The 19062-nt window shown below is 39.0% G+C and overlaps 3 protein-coding genes across 5 annotated transcripts in view; 2 read left to right on the forward strand and 1 right to left on the reverse strand.

The window, feature by feature from the left end:
- Positions 1-476, reverse strand: part of LOC139629693 (G-protein coupled receptor 35-like) — a 20876-nt gene extending 20400 nt beyond the window's left edge. For both annotated transcript variants that reach the window (XM_071492470.1, XM_071492468.1), the window contains exon 1: positions 341-476. The gene's annotated coding sequence lies outside the window, so the exon portion shown is untranslated. The remainder of the gene's footprint in view (positions 1-340) is intronic.
- LOC139629692 (nuclear receptor ROR-beta-like) overlaps positions 1-7614 on the forward strand; it is a 15673-nt gene extending 8059 nt beyond the window's left edge. Inside the window, exons 4-10 of the mRNA XM_071492466.1 lie at positions 218-754; positions 2008-2129; positions 2496-2628; positions 3181-3288; positions 4061-4171; positions 4823-4935; positions 5028-7614. Of these exons, the coding sequence (XP_071348567.1) occupies positions 218-754; positions 2008-2129; positions 2496-2628; positions 3181-3288; positions 4061-4171; positions 4823-4935; positions 5028-5189 (1286 nt within the window). The 3' untranslated portion in view covers positions 5190-7614. The remainder of the gene's footprint in view (positions 1-217; positions 755-2007; positions 2130-2495; positions 2629-3180; positions 3289-4060; positions 4172-4822; positions 4936-5027) is intronic.
- A 903-nt stretch (positions 7615-8517) lies between these two features.
- LOC139629696 (endophilin-A2-like) lies at positions 8518-19003 on the forward strand. Of its 2 annotated transcripts, XM_071492474.1 has the most exons (9): positions 8518-8709; positions 11987-12055; positions 12213-12429; positions 12675-12808; positions 13103-13261; positions 14585-14688; positions 15093-15226; positions 15378-15434; positions 16276-19003. In XM_071492474.1, exons 1-9 carry the CDS (start codon positions 8665-8667, stop codon positions 16461-16463), a joined length of 1107 nt encoding a protein of 368 aa, XP_071348575.1. In that variant the 5' UTR covers positions 8518-8664; the 3' UTR covers positions 16464-19003. The 2 variants fall into 2 exon arrangements, with proteins under 2 accessions (XP_071348575.1, XP_071348576.1); XM_071492475.1 differs by lacking the exon at positions 15378-15434.
- The last annotated feature ends 59 nt before the right edge of the window (positions 19004-19062 follow it).

A 19062-nucleotide genomic window follows, 5' to 3' on the forward strand; every position in this document is an offset into this window, starting at 1 on the left:
TAACAGCTATAGATGTGAAATTTTTAGTTTGGCAACAAATAAATGAAACATTTTTGCACAAATGCTTATATAATAAAATAAATAACTATAATTAAATATATATTTAATTTATTGTTATCACAGTAAATGTGACGACATATCCTACCCGTGCAGAAAGCCATTACTTGTAAGATGAGTCTGTTTATCTACTATAATTAAATGTATTTTCTCCCTGTAGCTGTGAAGTTCGGTCGTATGTCAAAGAAGCAGCGTGATAGCCTCTACGCTGAAGTTCAGAAGCACCAGAAGTCCCAGGAGTGTGTGGGCTCTGGAGGCGGGGGCTCTACAGCTCTGTCCTTACCCAGGGAGGATGGAGTCTGTGGAGGTAGCGGGGAGGATGGTGAAGAGGGTCTGAGCCGCTCCTACAGCAGCGGGGGCTCCAGCTCCACCCTCAGCGACCTGGATGACATCGCAGCGCTGCCTGACCTGTTCGATCTGCCGCTGACCCCCGAGGAGGCCAGCGAGTACTGCAGCCTGGAGCTGCTCGGAGGAGGTGGAGGAGCCAGCACTGGAAACACCTCCAACTCATCGTCCTCTTCTTCTTCTTCCTCCTCATCCTTGTCCAATCAGAATTCCCCACAGCAGACTATACTGGATGGGGCAGACAGCAATGGGATACAGCTCCTGCATACACACTCTCACACACATCCGCTGCTGGGACACACACATGCACTGCTGGACCATCTGCCTGATGACTGCTCAATAACGGACCTTGGTGAGTACTAACAATGAAGTATCACGAATAATTTCTTTTTTTAATGACACTTTACTTAAACAGACATTGTGTCACAAAGTGGATTACTCTACTTGTTACAAGGTATTTTGAGAGAAAGGCATTTCTTTTATATATTGTCATATTTCTCCCATCTTTCATTTCCTGCTGCATGCTGGTCTTATGGTTCATGGTCTTAGCAGTCCAGGGACCATGAACCCTTTCATTGTATAACTGGGAGTGTTGAGTTTTATAACAGCAGTTTGCATCATTAAACCAAGGCAAAGCAGAATAGATTATAACTAATAAATCAATGGGTAAAAACAGCAGAGTGGCATGGGTTTGCTGTGCTGTTAAAAAAAATTGCTATATAAATGTCATAGAGGTAGTGGTTATTTTGTTTCTTTTTTCCACCTGACCCTTATCTGACTACTTCCTTTTGTTAGAGAGTTTACAGTAAATTGTTAGCACTGCTTGACTGGGAAAGAGCAAAACAAAATCAAATAATAAATTAAATGAAAATATATTTTGAAAAAGCAAAATGAATTCAATGACAAACAAAGATAAAGCACAAGGACATGTCTCATGAACAGATTGGAAAAGAAAAAAATAATACATGGCAGATAGAACAGCAAAACAGGACATGGACTAGATTAAATGGGCAAAACAAACAAGCAGGAAACAAGCAGAAGATGTTCACCAATACCAGCCCATCCACAAACAGGGGCAGATAAAGGGATGGGGGTGTAGTGGTATTTACAGAGGTAAAGAAGCAAAGGCATTTATAGAGATGGTGTCTCTAGAGACCTTGAGGAGAAATGCATTTGTATTTTATTTTACATCTTTATGGTTGCTGGCAACAACAAACTGGACGGAGGCTTTGAAAGGGGCTCTGGGGACTTACAAAAGAAGCAGTGAATAAATATTGTGTCTGTTGGATTATAAAAGGTGCAGGAGATGGAGACCTAACTTCTGCAGACATAAGATGAGCAGATGAGGCAGTAGCACTCAGCCTCTTTGGGGGCAGATGTTACAGCATAGTGTTGCAAAGCATTGAGTTTGTAATTCAAGGTCACACTGCAGTGATCTGCGGAAATGTAAACAACATCACCAACATCACTGTTACACTCCACTGCTCTCTCTCTCTCTGTCTCTCTCCCTCTCTGCCTCTCTGATGCACAAACCTGCTACTGCCACAAATAACGTGAGTGAGGCAGCACTGATGTATGTGTGTATGTGCTTATTTTCTTTCGCAGAGCGCATCACTCAGAGTATTGTTAAGTCTCACTTAGAGACGTGTCAGTACAGCGCTGAAGACATGAAGAGATTCACCTGGGTGCAATACACACCTGAGGAAACACGTGTTTTTCAGAACAAGGTACAGAATGAAGCCCATACTATAGGTTCTGTTGTCACTATCTTTTATAGCATTTTCACTTCAAATTTATCAGTATGAGATCAAAATGACTCAGTAGCTTTCAGCCTAAACAAGGCTGTCTGCTTCAGATAATTTTTATCAGTACTAAAATAAATTTAAAAAAAAAAAAACTCAATGAGCCTACTTTGTAGGCCTATATATTTCAGTGATGTTCAGTGAGTAGGTAGAAGTTGGATTTCTATATTTAAAAAAAAAATCAGTTTAGTCAGTGCAAGTGCTGAATGTGATTTGAACTTGAACAACTAATTTGAAGTGATGTTAATGGGTTTGTAATACTCACAATTTATTTCTGTGTCCCTCTTTCAGTCAGCTGAGTGGATGTGGCAGCAGTGTGCACACCACATCACCAACGCCATTCAGTACGTGGTGGAGTTTGCCAAACGCATTGCTGGCTTCATGGACCTGTGCCAGAATGATCAGATTATATTGCTGAAAGCAGGTCAGTGCACAGTCGAACAATTCTCAAATCTCAGATCCTTCACTAACTGTTAATTCTTCCAAAGTAAACTGAGTCTGAAACTTGCTAACTTCAGTTCCTTCCTGTTTTTTTTGTCTCCAACCTTCTACCTTTGCCTTTTTTTTTAACCATCCATTTATTTTTATTAAATTACATACACCTTGTTCAAACACTGGGGGGAACTACACAATTCTGGAAACAAAATTTGCAATTATTTTCTGCCATCTGCTCAACACATATCTGTGACATAAAATGCATATATTTGACAAATGGTTTACTCTGTAAATGTTTTGAACTTTTTAAAAAAAATCTTGGGGGATATCCATCTTATCCTGTTGATTTTTAAATGGTTCAAAAATTTCTCATATATGCTGTGCACCAATCTGGATCAAAATTATTTACATTTTGTTGTGTGTTTGTTTTGTGCATGTTGGAGTATCTTGGACCTTCTCTCTCCCTCCCTCCTCTTTTCTCTCCTCTCTACATCTCCCCATATCTCTATGTCTTTGCCTCTATCTGTGGGTACCATTTCAGGCTGCCTGGAGGTCCTGCTGATACGTATGTGCCGAGCTTTCAACGTCAACAACAGCACCATTTTCTTCAATGGGAAGTTTGCTTCGGCTCAGTTCTTCAAAGCACTTGGTGAGGATCAGATGGGAATGTAGTTGTAGTTTAAGCTCTAAAACCTTCAGATAATTGAAAGTGACCCGTTAAAACATCTTGTGTTTCTTATGTCTTATGTAAGTTTCACTCGTGCTGTGCAATAATTACCTTTGGTGTGTAGGAAAATGCCAGGGCTCCCACTGTTCTCAATCCATTATTAACAGCTCACAGAGAGGCCTCAATTCATTATTTTAAATTAAATAACTGAGGAAATTCTTCTTAGAATGAATCTTTAAGAAAGTTTTCAGTTTCAGTCTTGTTAACAGCAGTTTGTTAAAGCTGGAACTGACTTTGAGGAGACATAATGGAAAGCCTCCATCTAGATTTCTGAAGTACTGCCTTGCCTCTTTAGTACCACCAACTGTGTAACAATACATCCAAATGCAGAAAGTGAAAAAAAAATCCCATTAAATGTGAATAGTGTGTTAAACTCATTGAAGGAATCATTAGCCAAGTTGTCTCATTTCAAATGATGGATAATGTCAGTCAGCACAGCAGGATTTCTCTGTAAGATGTTTTTAATTGATTTTTAAAAACACTGATAATCTGTCATTTCTGAGAGGCCAGACACGGCATTATGAAAAACTGGTACAATTTTATTGTGGAATTTTCACTGTAGGTCTCCGTAGATCAGTCTTTTCACACTGTCAACCCTCTTGGGTATCTCGTGCATCAGTGGTCTAATGAAGCAGAACTACTGAAGTCTTCAATCTGTTGTGTCATTTTATTAAACAACAACGTGTTTGTGCAGGTTGTGATGATCTGGTCAGTGCAGTGTTTGACCTTGGAAAAGGACTCTGCCGTCTACAGCTATCTGACGAAGAGATGGCTCTGTTTAGTGCTGCCGTCCTTCTATCCCCTGGTGATTATCCTTTTTCTATTACTCTTTCTCACTGACATACACATTCATAAACACAAACATGTTCAAGAGGAAGAGCTTATTATACTGCAGAACAATAGAGTTGTATTCAGTGCTGCTCTGTCTTTTGTAAAGAAAGCTGCGCTGACATAAAAGAGTGAGTGGATACCAATATTCAACATAAACATATGACACAATTAAGTTTTTGTAGATGTCTCACACATGAAGGTTTCGGTTTATTATGAGATTTCTTTTTAAAGTGATATTGCATTATAAAACTGGTCATTTTCCACCATGTGTCATATCAGCAGTATATATCAGCCTGTGCATCACATCTGTGAACTACCAGTTTTAGTGGCAAAGTGTGCTGTCAAATCTTTTTCATACTCACAAAACGTTATTTTAAAGTTTTGAGGAGATTCCAAAATTTCCAAACATACCAAATACTTCATCCAATATATTTCCATTTGACTGAATGAGAGAAATGTCTCAGGTCTGAATATTTCACATTATATTGCATCAATCAAGAGCTTATACAGAATAGATTCTGTCAAACAGCATGAAGTAAAATGATTTTACCAACACTAAAGCCACTAAAGGAAAAATAAACTGAGCAAACTGTATGTTAAGGGGTTAATATTTTCTTTCCTGTAGATCGACCCTGGCTGACAGAAGGCCAGAAGGTTCAGAAACTCCAAGAGAAAGTCTACTTGGCTCTGCAGCACAGTCTACATAAGAGTGGTGCTTCTGACGAGAAACTGGACAAGGTAAAGACAAACAGTCACAACTAATCTTGAGCACATACAATTGTGTAAACGAACACAAAAATTTTACCTTTGTATCTCCTCTGTCCCCACAGATGGTATCCAAGCTGCCCATAATGAAGTCTATCTGTAACCTCCACATTGATAAACTGGAGTTTTTCCGTTTGGTCCACCCAGAGACCGCCTACAGTTTCCCACCACTGTACCGGGAAGTGTTTGGCAGCGAGATGTCTCTGCCGGACTCCACCAACAGCTAGACACACAGACAAACAAACAAGAGAGATGGAGAGTGTATTAAGAGGTAGGGAAGCAAGAGGAGAGACAAAGAAGGATAGAGATGTTGAAGCTCAACAACCAGCAGTTAAGAGACAATCCAGGACTTTTAATACTCCGTCTCCCATGATCCCAAAGTAGTCCTCCACTTTCCCAGCAGGCAAAGCACCTTACACTACAGACCACACATGCTTATGGTCCTGTGCAAATTGTAGCATTAACAACCAGAGGATGGGCACCATAACTAACACAGCAGCCCACTTAGCATGTAACAGCTCCAAGCTCTAACACTTGTTTAAGATCAGATCCACTGTGGATCAGCCAACCAGTTATGAATGTACCTCATAGATAAGCACCAGTGCACACGCCAGAACCCAACAACAGTGAATGTACAACCCTGCCACTCTGAGACAGAGTTTTACAAATAGTATTAGAATAAAGTTGTGATCAACAGGTCTCACTGTTAATACAACTCTCAGTCAATATATCTCTCGATATTAATACATCTCAGTATGGTACAGATTTGTATTCATACAGACAATATGCTTGTACTGACCATCACTTAGGGACCAAGATCATGAGTCATTTTCTCTGACATAGACGGACACACACAGATATGATATGACTCATGGCTTAGCCTGACCTCCTTCATCAGCTGAGAACCAGTTTCACACAAATTTAGACGGTGCTCGGTGCTGCCTTTTTGTAGGCTCTTGTAATGCAATGAGAAACCTCAGTCCCACACACCCCTTTCCTTGTAAATGCCACTTAGAGACAGGACAAGATGAAATTATCTTTAATTTATATACACATTTATAAACAAATATTTTAAATAAGAATGTAAATAGATGACTATATAAGTATATGGAGAGAGATAGAATGTGTGTTCAGTTCAGTTCAGAGAGAAAGGGAGAGAAAAGTGGATAGTAAGATGTAGAGGACAAAAAAAGATGGATGCGTGAGGATAGCTGATTTTTGGACTCAAATGTTTTTCTGGACTATTTTTCCTCTCTTGACAGTACTCTCAGGTTTCCGTGGCAACAACCCCCTCTTGCCATGACGGCAAACCCAGCTGGGTTAGGCGCGGTCAAAGCGCAAGTGATGGGGTGGACACTTGTTGCAGATACGACACAGAAGGGGAGGCAGTGTACCCAAACAAAGGCGAAAAAACTTTGCCATTGTCTTGCATTTAAACTGAGAGCTTTCAGTCTGCACTGTCGCTGCTGTCCCCCTGCATAAAGAGACAAGAGGACAAACAGGACACTAAGGAAAAGAGAAAGCAAGGCAAAAGATGACTTCATGAACTGTAAAATAAAAGGGGACACGCACAGGGTCTCCCCCCCTGTTTCGAACCAGCAGTCAGAGGAGTAGGTGTAGTATAACTGTCTTTCACTCATGTTTCAGTTGGTTAAAGGCCGGGATGATGATGGTCCATAATATGTATCATAAACCCTCCCTGCTGGTTGGAGCAACTGTATTATTTTGTACATTTGCTGTTCCCCTCTCCTTTAGTCCTAAACCCAACACTTGTCTGAATACCAAGCACTTATACTTTCCTCTTTCTCACTGGACACTAGTCTAAGGCCAGACAGAGCTACCAGCTGCCCCCCTGAGTTGGGCCTCAATGCCAGTAAGACTTAACTGTTTTCAGTCTATCTGTTTTATTATTGTAGTTTTTTATTCCACATCTGTCACACAATGTCATCCCTAACTGTTTACATTTTTCATGTGCATAAATAACATGCTTTCTAAAGGTTGTAATAGCATTGAGATGATAATGTCTTACTAGGGGTGCTGTGAAGTTCTCGAGCAGAGTCTGAGGACCTGCTGTTTGCCGCTCAGGGAGCTAGCTGTGATCTCTTGTCCCTTTATTACCAGTGTCGTCTTTTAGCCTTGTACTCCTCACACCTTTGCACCTAAGATGAGACCCATAACCATAATCACTGTGGACGTAAGTTCTATTTTTGTGAATGTTACTCACAAAGTGTCAAAGCCCTTCCCGTTTGTCCTAATATTGTAACATTAAATTTAAGAGACATAGGAATTTTAAAAAATGAATAAATAAATCAGTTAGATTTAAAAATGGATTTCATTATTGGGGTTTAATGTTTCTTTTGCTGTGATTTTCATTTATTTGTCAGTCTTTTATCCACCTTTTTCTTTACATCTCCACTTTTGTCTTGTAAAGTCAGTGATCTATTTTTTTTAATTGAAGAAAGATTAGGAAAAATACAAACAAAAAAACAATAGTTTGTCTCCCTATTCTTTCCCTGTATGACAAAATGTACAAGAGGTATATTACTAGTCCAAGAGTAACTGAGTCACACAGCTTGATATATATTGTTGTCCAATGGGATACCTTATATGTGGTTTTAAGAATGTAATAAATTGTTTCTTTTTCTTTTGAAATGTTTCAGAGTTTTATTTAAAATTGAATTTTGCTTTCATGTCAATGAACATATATGTGTCTTTTCATATTGTACCAATAGATGACCTCTAAAACTGTCTGATTGGATATTATTCTGTGCATACTGTATTCCTTTCATACCATTAATTTAACTGTAACAATAATTATATTAATCCACTAACAAAATATTAAGTGGCAGCATTGTAAACAAACAATCATTCAAGTTATTTATCGATCAAGATGCAGCCTCTCCAATATGAGGATTTGCTGCTTTTGTGTTTTATATCATCAGTTAAATATCTTTATCAACATTTAAAGTTAAGCGTGAAAGCTCCACCTTCATCTTGGCAAGAGGACTTGACAAAAAGAAAAAAAATCATAATATAAGGTTTATTTAAAAGCTTTTTCTGGCTTCCTAAATGGATGGAGTGTGTTCAGACCTGGACTTAATTTCTTAATTAATTTTTTTTTTTTTTTTTGCTTAAATAAATAAAGACTTCACCTGTGGCTCCAGGGAATCGTGAGGGACATTTTCTAACAATTTCATTCATTAATTGCTAATTTATGATAAGCAATTAATTGAGAAAATTATTCGATATTGAATGATTAGTTAATTTTAAAAAACAATTCGTGCAAATGGAGAATTAAGCATATTTAAAACATCATTTTGCTATTCATTTGCTATCCACCAAAATTAGGCGACAGCAACATAGAATAAAGTAATGAAACATGGAGGTTAAAGGAAGCAAAGCCAGAAATGTTGTCTGTCTGCAGAGAAAGGAGGATGTTTGGATGCATGATTTATTTGTTTGTGTATGTGTGTGTGTGTGTGTATGTATGTGTGTTTTGACCCACTTTATCCACCAGGCTGGAGCCTCCCATATGAAGTTGAGGCCAGGAAATTGTGGTTGCCTAGCAAGTTTCACATCCACGGTGCGAAGTTTTAATACGCGTTGCTCGGCTGCTGTTTGCGCTTCCTACAGACTTACAGCAACTATTTTAAAACATACATTTCCCCGTCGAGGTCCAGGTGGCAATACTGACGGTGCAAGATGTCCGTCGCAGGATTTAAGAAGCAATTTTACAAAGCAAGCCAGGTAAACGCGCTACTTTTTTATCATTAGCCGGTAGCTTAGCTAGCTAGCTAACATTATCGTCACTTTTATTGCGCTAGCTTCAAGCTAGCTGGAAAACGTCATGAATAACGATAAAACATGTTTTCGTGGTTAAATATTATGAAACACTTTAACTTGTTGAAAGGTATACGACTAGCTATGTTGTTATTAAACTCTTCATCAACTGTCAAATGTGTTGACGCTCATAGGTAACGTCAACGTTAACCCTTTAGCTAAAGCTAATCTAGAGAGTTAGCAAGTTAACGTCAAGTTAAACCAAACTAACGTTAAAGTTGGCTATTTCCGTTAGCTTCCAGAGTGGATTTTTATAGCCTTTTGTATTTAGGTACTTACTTTCCCTTAGGTTAACTGAAGATAATTGTTGGCAGGATAGTTTAAGTTAGTTTGCAGCCAGGTTTGTGACCAGCTCCGCAGCTTTCATCCCTGCATTTTTATTGAAATAACAGTCATGTTCAAGATCAACGCTAACCTTCTGAGGTTTCTGTTGATGCATGAAGTCAGGCATAGAAAGATAGGGGTTTTTGGATTAATGGAGACACTGTATGTGATGACAGTTTGAGAGTTTGGTTTCGTTGTGTTTTGCTGTCATGTAAAACAGCAGGTAGATACATAATTCAAGTAATAAAATGGTGTTCGTGTTTGTTATCTCTAAGATTACACAACGTTTTCATAACACTTGTATGACGACAAATGTGTTGTGGTGAGGTCGCAGTTGTAGTCGTATAGTACACGTTTGAGCGATTCCTAAAATGCTGTCATCTCTAAGCTGCCACTATGTCCTGTGTTTGCAAGTGTTGCTGAACTGATCTTTGATCACCCCTAGCTAGCTGGATAATATTGTGTCATGCAATTTCAAGATATTTGTATGTAAATATATGTATGTCCACATCTCTATATTTCAGTTTATCTAAGAAAAGTCACTATCTGAACTCAGTTTTCCATCTCTAATATGTAAAGAATCTACAATGTCAATTGATATCTTGTTTTTCTAGTCCTAAACATCTCATTTTTAAAAAAAAATTTCTTACTACATTTTCAGTGCAACAGTGCATGTAACACTAGATGGATCTGGGAGATTAAAAAAAGCAAGTCATACTGACTGCCAGATTGTATGCAGACATACACTGTATTCTGTGTATCAATATCACAGCCCTACATTTGGTGCTTTTAAAAATCTTGGACCTAGAGAACCAGGTGTGTCCCGTGCTTCCAAATTTCATGAAAGAAATGAGACTCTTGGCTCTTGAGGCAGTTAAGAGTTAAATCTGCCACCACAAACATTAAACTCAACAAGACAGGGCCTGTAAAACCAGTGGCCAGTGTTTTGATGACACTTGTCATGCAGCAGGTCCTTGCTTTGGCCTGACATTAGTGATATGCAAGAGACAGGTCCTTGTTCAGTGGGTGTGTCATTAGTGAGGGTAATGGAATCCTAGTTATGTGTATATTCTGCCCAAACCAGCTTCTAGTTCCTAAGTAACGAGAAGACACAGATTAAGTCAGTACGTCAAGAATACAGCAAGAATAACAATGAATTCACACTAGTCTTATAATCCATACAATGTTTTTGGAAGACTTGGGTAGGCAGGTTAATTGTTAGCACAACAGTACAGTTGTACTGGTCAACTCCCACTGTGAATGCCTCAACTATTGGGACATACAGTAGAGCTGTAAACATAGGACCTATGCTGAACATCCTGCCATCCGTTAGAACAGGTCTGTTCAACAAGTACTGCACTTGTCATTCAGGCTATGAAATGAAAGAAAATGGTGTGGAAGAAGATAATCAGTTGTGTTGGTTCACAGCGTTCATGTCATACCACCATAAAAATATACTTAATTTAATCAATGATTAAACATAATAATTGTGATAACCTACGTTTCTAAGCATGCATATAAGGCTTGCATTATTGTGTTTATCATTGTGCTCCTTTAGTCCAAATCATGTTATATACCAAATCTAAATCCTGTGTCAAATCTTATGAACCAGTATCTTTTCATTATCTGGTTATGGCTTTCAACAATTTAAAGTAACAAATGGCAAAAATACTTTTGGGTTTAGTGCTATATTACTGGAACCAAAACTCAAGTTTTCCACAGATTACATACCCTGGTCTGACTGCAATAGACAGGTTTATTAGTTGTGTTGGACTAAAAACAAATTTTGTTGGCAATTATGAAGCCAGATCGGGCGCTGAAAGTGTTTTTGTGTTTGGATTTCACACATCTGCATGCCACAACTTCACATCTGTTACCAAGAGATTCATTAATTGCAATTAAACTCCTGTATATTAGACTTCATAATTAGAGAACGTATGGGGCTGAGGTATATCCCATGAGCCAGTTGGCAGTGGGTGCTTTGGGCATTTTCAGAGCCACTGAGTGTTTCACACAAAATAACGTTTCCCGGCCTGTGTATTATATGAACTAGAGGGATTGATTGATCCATCTGGTCACACAGGTTTATATGCAGCGTGGTGCTGACAGCTGCACCGTGTTGAACCAAATAGCAAAGCATGCACACACACATACACACATACAATAGGTCTTTGTATGGCCTGCCAGCCAACTGCACAGGAGGGTTTGTTTCTCTGATGAGAAATTGAAGATGTATGTGCCATGTGGGAGTGAGGATATGCATTGGTGAATGAGAGCAAGATGAAGTTAGCATGTGTGTTTAGTTAAAGTATCTGTGAATGTGGTTGTAGTTTAGGAAACTGTAATGTGAGTGCTGACCTGTTGGAAAAAGGAAAACCCTTCAGCATAATTCCTTATGAATCAAAGCTCTCAGTACAGTGGAAAGTCTAGTTTGCAGAACTCATTCCTTCATGCAGACTTCAATAGGTCCCTCCTGACGGAAAACATGGACATGTCTTGGACTTTGAGGATTGTGTTAGTCATTCCTGGAAAAAAGAAAATAGTGGAAGATGTTAAATATCCATTAATGTTTGGAGACGGACAACAGGGAGATCCTCTGCTCCATGAATTCAATTCCGTAGTTGACCTCCCTCAGGAGGTGGAAAAGTGTAAAATGGCAAATAACAAAAAATATATTTATAATAACATCAATACAAATTGACCAAGTGCGGAATGTCAAGTTTGTCATGGTGGAGCATAGATATAAGAGCATAATTCAGACAAATGTATGTAATCTTAGTTACTTAGTAATCCTCCATGAGGACCAGTAAATATGCTAAATTCAGTAAACCTCATTGCTCTATTTGCTCTGTGGTCACAGCTGATGAGTGAGAAGGTTGGAGGTGCAGAGGGAACCAAACTGGATGAAGACTTCAAGGACCTCGAAAGGGTACTTCATACATTTAAAAATTAAACTCATAGTTCATGTGTTGAGTAACAATATTATGTCCGCCAGTATTGTTCTCATATTAATAGCGTTAAAGGAATACAACTAAGCATATGCACTCAGGTGTCAAATAATGTCTTTCCCTAACTTGTATCACCAGAAAGCAGATATTACCAGCAAAGCAGTGGTGGAAGTCATCAATAAAACATCAGAGTACCTCCAACCCAACCCAGCAACAAGAGCTAAGCTTTCCATGCTCAACACAGTGTCCAAAATCCGCGGACAGGTGAATAGTCCGGGCTACCCCCAGCCTGAGGGCCTCCTGGGGGAGTGCATGACTAAGTATGGACGGGATATGGGCGAGGACACCAACTTTGGTAAGAACAATGGAGTCAGTGAGAAAATGAGACACATGGTTTCCCAACATATATTCTATGTAATGGTGTATGTTTTGATATGGTGGGGGGATGTATTTTAATATAGGCTAAAAAGGGTCTTCTTAATTGCTTGTATTTTTTTCTTGTTTTCACTTTCTTTATAGAAACAATAATTATTGTTAACACACCTCACAATGTCCTACACTCCCTAATGCTGGTGTTTTGCATGTGTATGTGTACTGCAGGTGGGGCTCTAGTAGACATAGGGGATTCAATGAAGAGGATGGCTGAGGTCAAGGACTCTCTGGATATTGATGTGAAGCAGAACTTTATTGACCCTCTGCTGGCAGTCGCTGACAAGGATATCAAAGACATTCAGGTATAATCAAACTTAATCAAATTCTGCACTTACAAGCCAGACATTGACTAATGAGCTCTATAAAATCTGTGTGTCAGCTGGAATAGTATGAAGAAATTATTAACAGTGCAGATGCATAACAGCCGAACTGTATGCAGATGTTTGGATCACACTAATGGCATAGCGAATCTCTCAAAATGATCCTGAATAAGTGAAAAAAATATGTATGTACATATATTTATATATTTATATATATATTTACTGTATGAGCTGCAAAACCTCACCCTCCCATTCCCAACTCTTTCATGCACTCAGCACCACCTGAAGAAACTGGAGAGTCGCCGTCTGGACTATGATTATAAAAAGAAACGTCAAGGTAAAATCCAAGATGAAGAGATCAGACAGGCCCTGGAGAAGTTCCATGAGTCCAAAGAGATGGCTGAGAGATCTATGCACAATTTGCTGGAAACAGATGTGAGTAGCCTGTAGACAAAACTTGATTCACCTAGCATTGCAGAAGGCCGTGAAATTAGTTTTTGTAATGCTCTAAATTAATAGAAACGATGTACCTTCATTAAATTGGCTACTGTTTGTGAACCTGTAATTGTTATTAATGAGACTGAACTAACAAAAATATTCAGGTGATTTATGTAACTTTTGCATAAGAGATGCATCTGCAGTAAAGCTAGTGAGCCTGTCCTTGTTATTCTGCAAGGTGAAAAATACAGACAGCAGCACATTTGCTTAACTTTTTAATCTAGCAACTTTTCTTCTTCTTCCAATTAATCCTCAGTGAAGAAGGCTTAATGATGTTATGCTAAAAGTCAACAAACATTTCTTTTGTACAATATAATCATCTATAACAGGCTTAAAGAAATAAATAAGCCATCTGATTCAATCAGTGCCAGTGGAATTGCTGCAACACTTTAATAGGTGGTTGGATAGATGAGTAGAGTTCACGCAAGGCAGAAGCTTGATAAGGATATCTAGTTTTCCTTGGGTAGATAAATGTGTCATTGCTTCAGTCTTTTAAGATTTTGGAGGAGCTGTGAAAATCTCATGGTTGCCAAGACATCTCTTGTGTGCCAAGACTGTGAGATGCAAGTGGAGTTTCATAATGTTTGCAGTCTGGTGAAGGAAAAAATGCATTTAATACAATGTGATGCTATTACTCGGATTTAATTAAAAGCATTTGTGGCTGAAGCAGAGGGTCGCATTGGCATATTCTGTAAGGCTACATTTATGCAATGAATGTATTTTATTCCCCCTAAGAACTAGTTTGACACTCAAAACAGAGGGGCAAATAAAGAAACCCTGTATAAACAACATTAGAGTTGTATGTAACTAACTCAAACTTACTCACAAATGTTGAATTCTTGTTAATGTCCCTATTTGTGAGTATGTAATAATTATTCTGGATAGTATATCTGTGATTACCTCATTAGGAAATGCATGTTTCTTGCTGCTCACAGCTTCTCACTTAGCATGACACATTTTGTCTTTAAAAACAGTATGTGTGAGCTGACATGCCCTTTTTTTCCACAGTGACTTGCAGTTGCCTGAGCCAGTTAAACCTGTTTTGTTTGGTATTTACCATTTTCATGTCATGATGAGGTGTTTCAGAGGGGGTTTTTTTTAGAGATGTTATTGTGATGAACAATACTGATATAGAGATAAACAAATGAAACAGATGAGAAACAGGAATGTAAACGGTTAACCAGAAGTATGCACTAAAGGACCAGAGCGTTTTGTGTTTTGTCTCATATTAAAATAGTTTTTGTGTGCATATGCATGTAGGTGGAGCAGGTGAGTCAGCTATCCTCTTTTGTGGAGTCCATGCTGCAGTACCACAGACAGGCTACCCAGATCCTTGAGGAGCTTTCTGACAAACTAAGAGAAAGGTCAGTGCCATGACTATTTGTCGAAGATGGCATGCCTTTTGTGTGTTGAGGCTGTGTCCTCTGGCTCGTGACTAGGGATGATTCAGTCATACCATCTTTTCTTTTACCCATCTGATGTAATAACTGTCAAGCAGCAGTTGATGCTGAGCCAAAAACACTTATTTTTACTGAATATAGATTTAGATAACTGTCTTTGTTCATAAAAACTGTCTGAGTTATAAAAATATCAATTTGAATTTGGAATTACATGAAATGAAGTAGATATGTTTTGCTTGTAACAGTTAACTTGTAGTTACAGTAATTGGATTACAGCCTGCAAGAAACTGGAATTATTTCTCTCCTGTGTTGGTATATCTCTTACTCAGAGCTCAGAGAGGTGATGTTTTTTCTTCTTTTGTATGCAGGGTGATTGATGCTCAGAACCGTCCAAGGCGTGAATACACACCCAAACCCAGACCCGCCATTGACTTCGGAGAGATGGAGCAGTCCAACGGAGGATACACACCCGCTGCAACAAGCCCTCCAGCTTACTCTCCCGGTAAACTTACTTTTGTATATTTTGTGAGGTCTGTGTGAATATGCTTGAGCCTCCATGTGTGTATGTGTGCGAGATCTACACAGAGGAAGGCATACATGCAAGTCAATCTCATTCTCAAGACTGATGTGTTTCCTTCTGTGACATTAACCAGCCCCAGTACAAAATCGAGGTCGATCCTTCCAAAGAAACTCCATCAAGAGCAGGCCGTGTGAGTGGACAGTTGAAGATGTCACTTACACAGAACTACAAAGTTTCTCTTCTTTGACTCACTCTGTTGCAGATCTGTGTGGCAGAGAATTGGATGCATGTCTTTGTGATGATCAATTATTTCACTAACATTGTTGAATGGTGTCTGTTGGGTCCGCTGTGTCCCAGAACAATGAGGGGCTTGTCAGAGTGTGACATTACTGTCAGTGACCAAGGCTGCAGAGACTTACAAACTTCAGCAAACCATTCTCTAGTTTTGTTTTAAATGATCGATGACTGTGGTATTTTAATAAATGTTGCCAACCAAATCAAAAATGTTCAAAAAAAATGTTTCACTTGCAGTCCTGCTTTTGCTGAATTGTTTGTATCTTTCAGCCTGTGGACTAAAACTTCTGAACCTCAAGAAAAATCCCTGAATGCTGCGTGGTTTATTTTACAGATGTCAGGGAGTGAATCTAATGTTATTCACATCCCAAGTCCAACACAAGAAAGTAAATTTGAAAAGTGGCCTAAAACTTTAACATGGTCTTTATGGTTGAAATGAAATAGTTTTGCTATGTAACATTTCCGTAAATTGATTTTGATCTTGAGCTTCAGAAGAATACTCCGTTACGACACTGATGACTAACTTGTAAACCTGTCCTGATTTAATGTCTTTTGTGGTCTGTCCCAGAGTTCCTTTGGAAAATGTACTAGTGACACACTGCTTCTAATGAAATACCTTTCAAAGAGAATATACTAATCTTGTTACAGGGAAACTGACATATTCTTCTTTTCACACAGTGACTGCATTTGTTCTTTCTCTCTCCTTGCATCTCTCTATATTGTATCCCTTTCTATAGCTGAGCCCTGCTGTAAAGCCCTGTATGATTTTGAGCCAGAGAACGACGGTGAGCTGGGTTTCCATGAGGGTGACGTCATCACCTTGGTCAGTCAAATCGATGAGAACTGGTTCGAGGGAAGTCTTCGCGGACGATCAGGATACTTCCCCAACAACTATGTTGAAGTGGTGGTGCCTCTACCACACTGAAAACAGCAAGGCAAGAGGGAGACAGCAGAAGATGGAGAGGGGGGGGGTGATGGAGGATTGTCAACTCTCACCCAAAAGATTTTTTGTAATGTAATTAAAGGGTAAACATCTCAAGGCAGGGACCTAATTTGGTATCTAGGCGTTATTTGAGCAAAGCTTTCCTCAGTCTAACAAAATTTAATGGATTTTTAAAAACAGTGGGGATGTTCATTCAGAAAAATGATGGCGTAATGCCTGGGTGCATTTACCATATCCTGAGACTTTATATTCATTCTCTATGCACCTGTGCACTTTGTACACTACACTTCTATCACCAGGACTGAAGAAGAAAGATCAAGAGAGAATTGACATCTGTAATTATATGTCCAGCAGTATCCACAAACGCTAAAAAGTGCAACTACTTTATACTTATACTCGTATCCTGGTTTATATTCACAATATGACATCTCTTGTTCTATGTATTGTTCATTTTGGTACTACACAAATGCATTTATACACATGCATTTTACTAAGCTCTGTTTTTACACTCCCAGTTTTCACCTCTGTGCCTTTCAGCCTTAGTCCTGTAGTAGTTATTGACTCATTGGAGTCAACATGGAGGACTAGCTGCCTTTTCTTGATGTAACACTATCCTCTGCTGCCATCTGGTGGTGCTACAGATGATCCTTCGCTATTTGGTTTGAGTGCCACAGACTGACAGACTGCTGTTTTTAACTGTAATTGCAGTTACAAACATTAGCTAGTTTATTTAAGACCAAATGGTTTGTTGAATTTATTTCTTAAGTGCTGTAGGTGTCCATAACCACACTTCTTCTTATATTACATTTATCGCACTAATTGTTGCTAAGTTCTAAGTTAATTTACCAACAGCTCTACCATCATTTTTCAATGCATGCCACACTCTTGTCTGTTGTCTGAGTTGATGCCAAAGAAACGTTGCACAAATTCTCAAATGGCCCCAGGCTGCTGTTTGTCAATGAAAAGACATATACTTCATACAGCCTAATGTGCACAGTTCTGCAAGATTAATAATATTTAATAATTGAGATGATAATATGCAAACATGTTGTTTTCTCTTTTAGTGACATCACAGAAGCAGACATTTGTTTCCATCACAGCGTAGCACACAATAATGCAACATGACTTTCACCCACCACCAATAATTTACGGCATTACACCAAAGCCATAAGCACACATCCCTCAGTTCCTCTACTTTCTCAGGCTCCAGTGATACTGCTGGCAGTGTCACTCACAATGTTTTGTGGGCTTATACCCAAATGTTTGTCGATGAATTTTCAGTCTTTGATTTGTTTTCCTCCTCAGTGCTGAGAGAAGCTTGGCTTTAGTATTCTAACTTATAATTTGGAGCATGGAAATTAATTTGATGTGTTTTGGGTGTTTTTGTACCTGCCTCAGTTTTCATGCTGAAACTGTGCACCAGATCCGACAGAAAATGCTAGCTCCCAACTATTGTGTTCAGAACTTACTAATAATGAGGAAGGTCTTCTCACAATGGCTGGTTTCAGTTTCATTTAAGCCTATTACAAGTAGACTATGAACTGTGAGGGTTTGTGCTGTTCACTAAAATGCCAATGTCTCCTCTTGTCATGATCCCCTTGTTAGACCGCCCCCGCCCCACTCATCTCTCCCATCTCTATTTAAACTGGGAGCGGAACAGACAGGTCTTTTCAGCAGGGAAGGGCACACAGCAGTATGCCCTCCCTCCCCCACTAGTCTTTATACACCACCTGCCCCTGTACCCCTACCCCCTTTCTCATTATCTGCCCCATCCCACTCCCATGGTGCCTCTGGAGCTTGGCCTCCTGGTCCAACCCTGGAATAATCTCATTGTTGTCCTAGTATGTGCCTCTTAATGTTTTGTTTGCACGTCTCCTGTGTTATTCATGTTATGTATAGGGCCAAGGGGTTTGGCTGTGCTGAGTAATAACTGTGGTTCAGGTGTGGGTTTACAGGCCTCATTACATTGAATCAAAAGCCCAGAGTTAGAGGGGAACAGAGGGTCAGGGGCTCAGGTTGAGCCATTATGCAGCCTGTATAATGATGATGATTAATGTCGAGGAACAAAGGGCTAAGATCAATTTTTGTGTGCTGCTGCTGTCACAGTTGAAATAGTTGTCTGACTGCTGCAGCTGACATTTATTGCAGCGCCACATTCTGTGATGGTTTGTTTTGGATCCATACCCAGAAGTGTCCCAACTCTATAATATTAATGAATGAAGTATTATCAGCCTTAAAAGCTTTATTTTATTATAAATATCTTAATGGAATTTTCTGTGTTTAAAATATAACCGCTTTGCATGTGTCTTCATTACAACCTCTGTCTTAGGCAATGCCTTATTTTTGTAACTGTGACACTGTGGGGAGACTAAAAGTGGGATTATCCTGGATTATCTTTAGGATATATGGTTTACCTCTATACTAAATGTAATCTTATGTGTATTGTATAGTTTTGTTATTATGTAAAGGGGAAGGGGTGCTGTTCATTTGCTTGTTCAAATAAATGTTAATGTGGCTCCAAATGTGTCTCAGAAAATTGCAGCCCTTCCACTGAACTGGTCTTTTAAATATTCTAAAACTT

This window comes from Trachinotus anak, unplaced genomic scaffold (assembly GCF_046630095.1).
Source record: "Trachinotus anak isolate AG129_WGS33_773 ecotype Australia unplaced genomic scaffold, CSIRO_AGI_Tana_v1 ptg000012l, whole genome shotgun sequence".
NCBI lineage: Eukaryota > Metazoa > Chordata > Actinopteri > Carangiformes > Carangidae > Trachinotus > Trachinotus anak.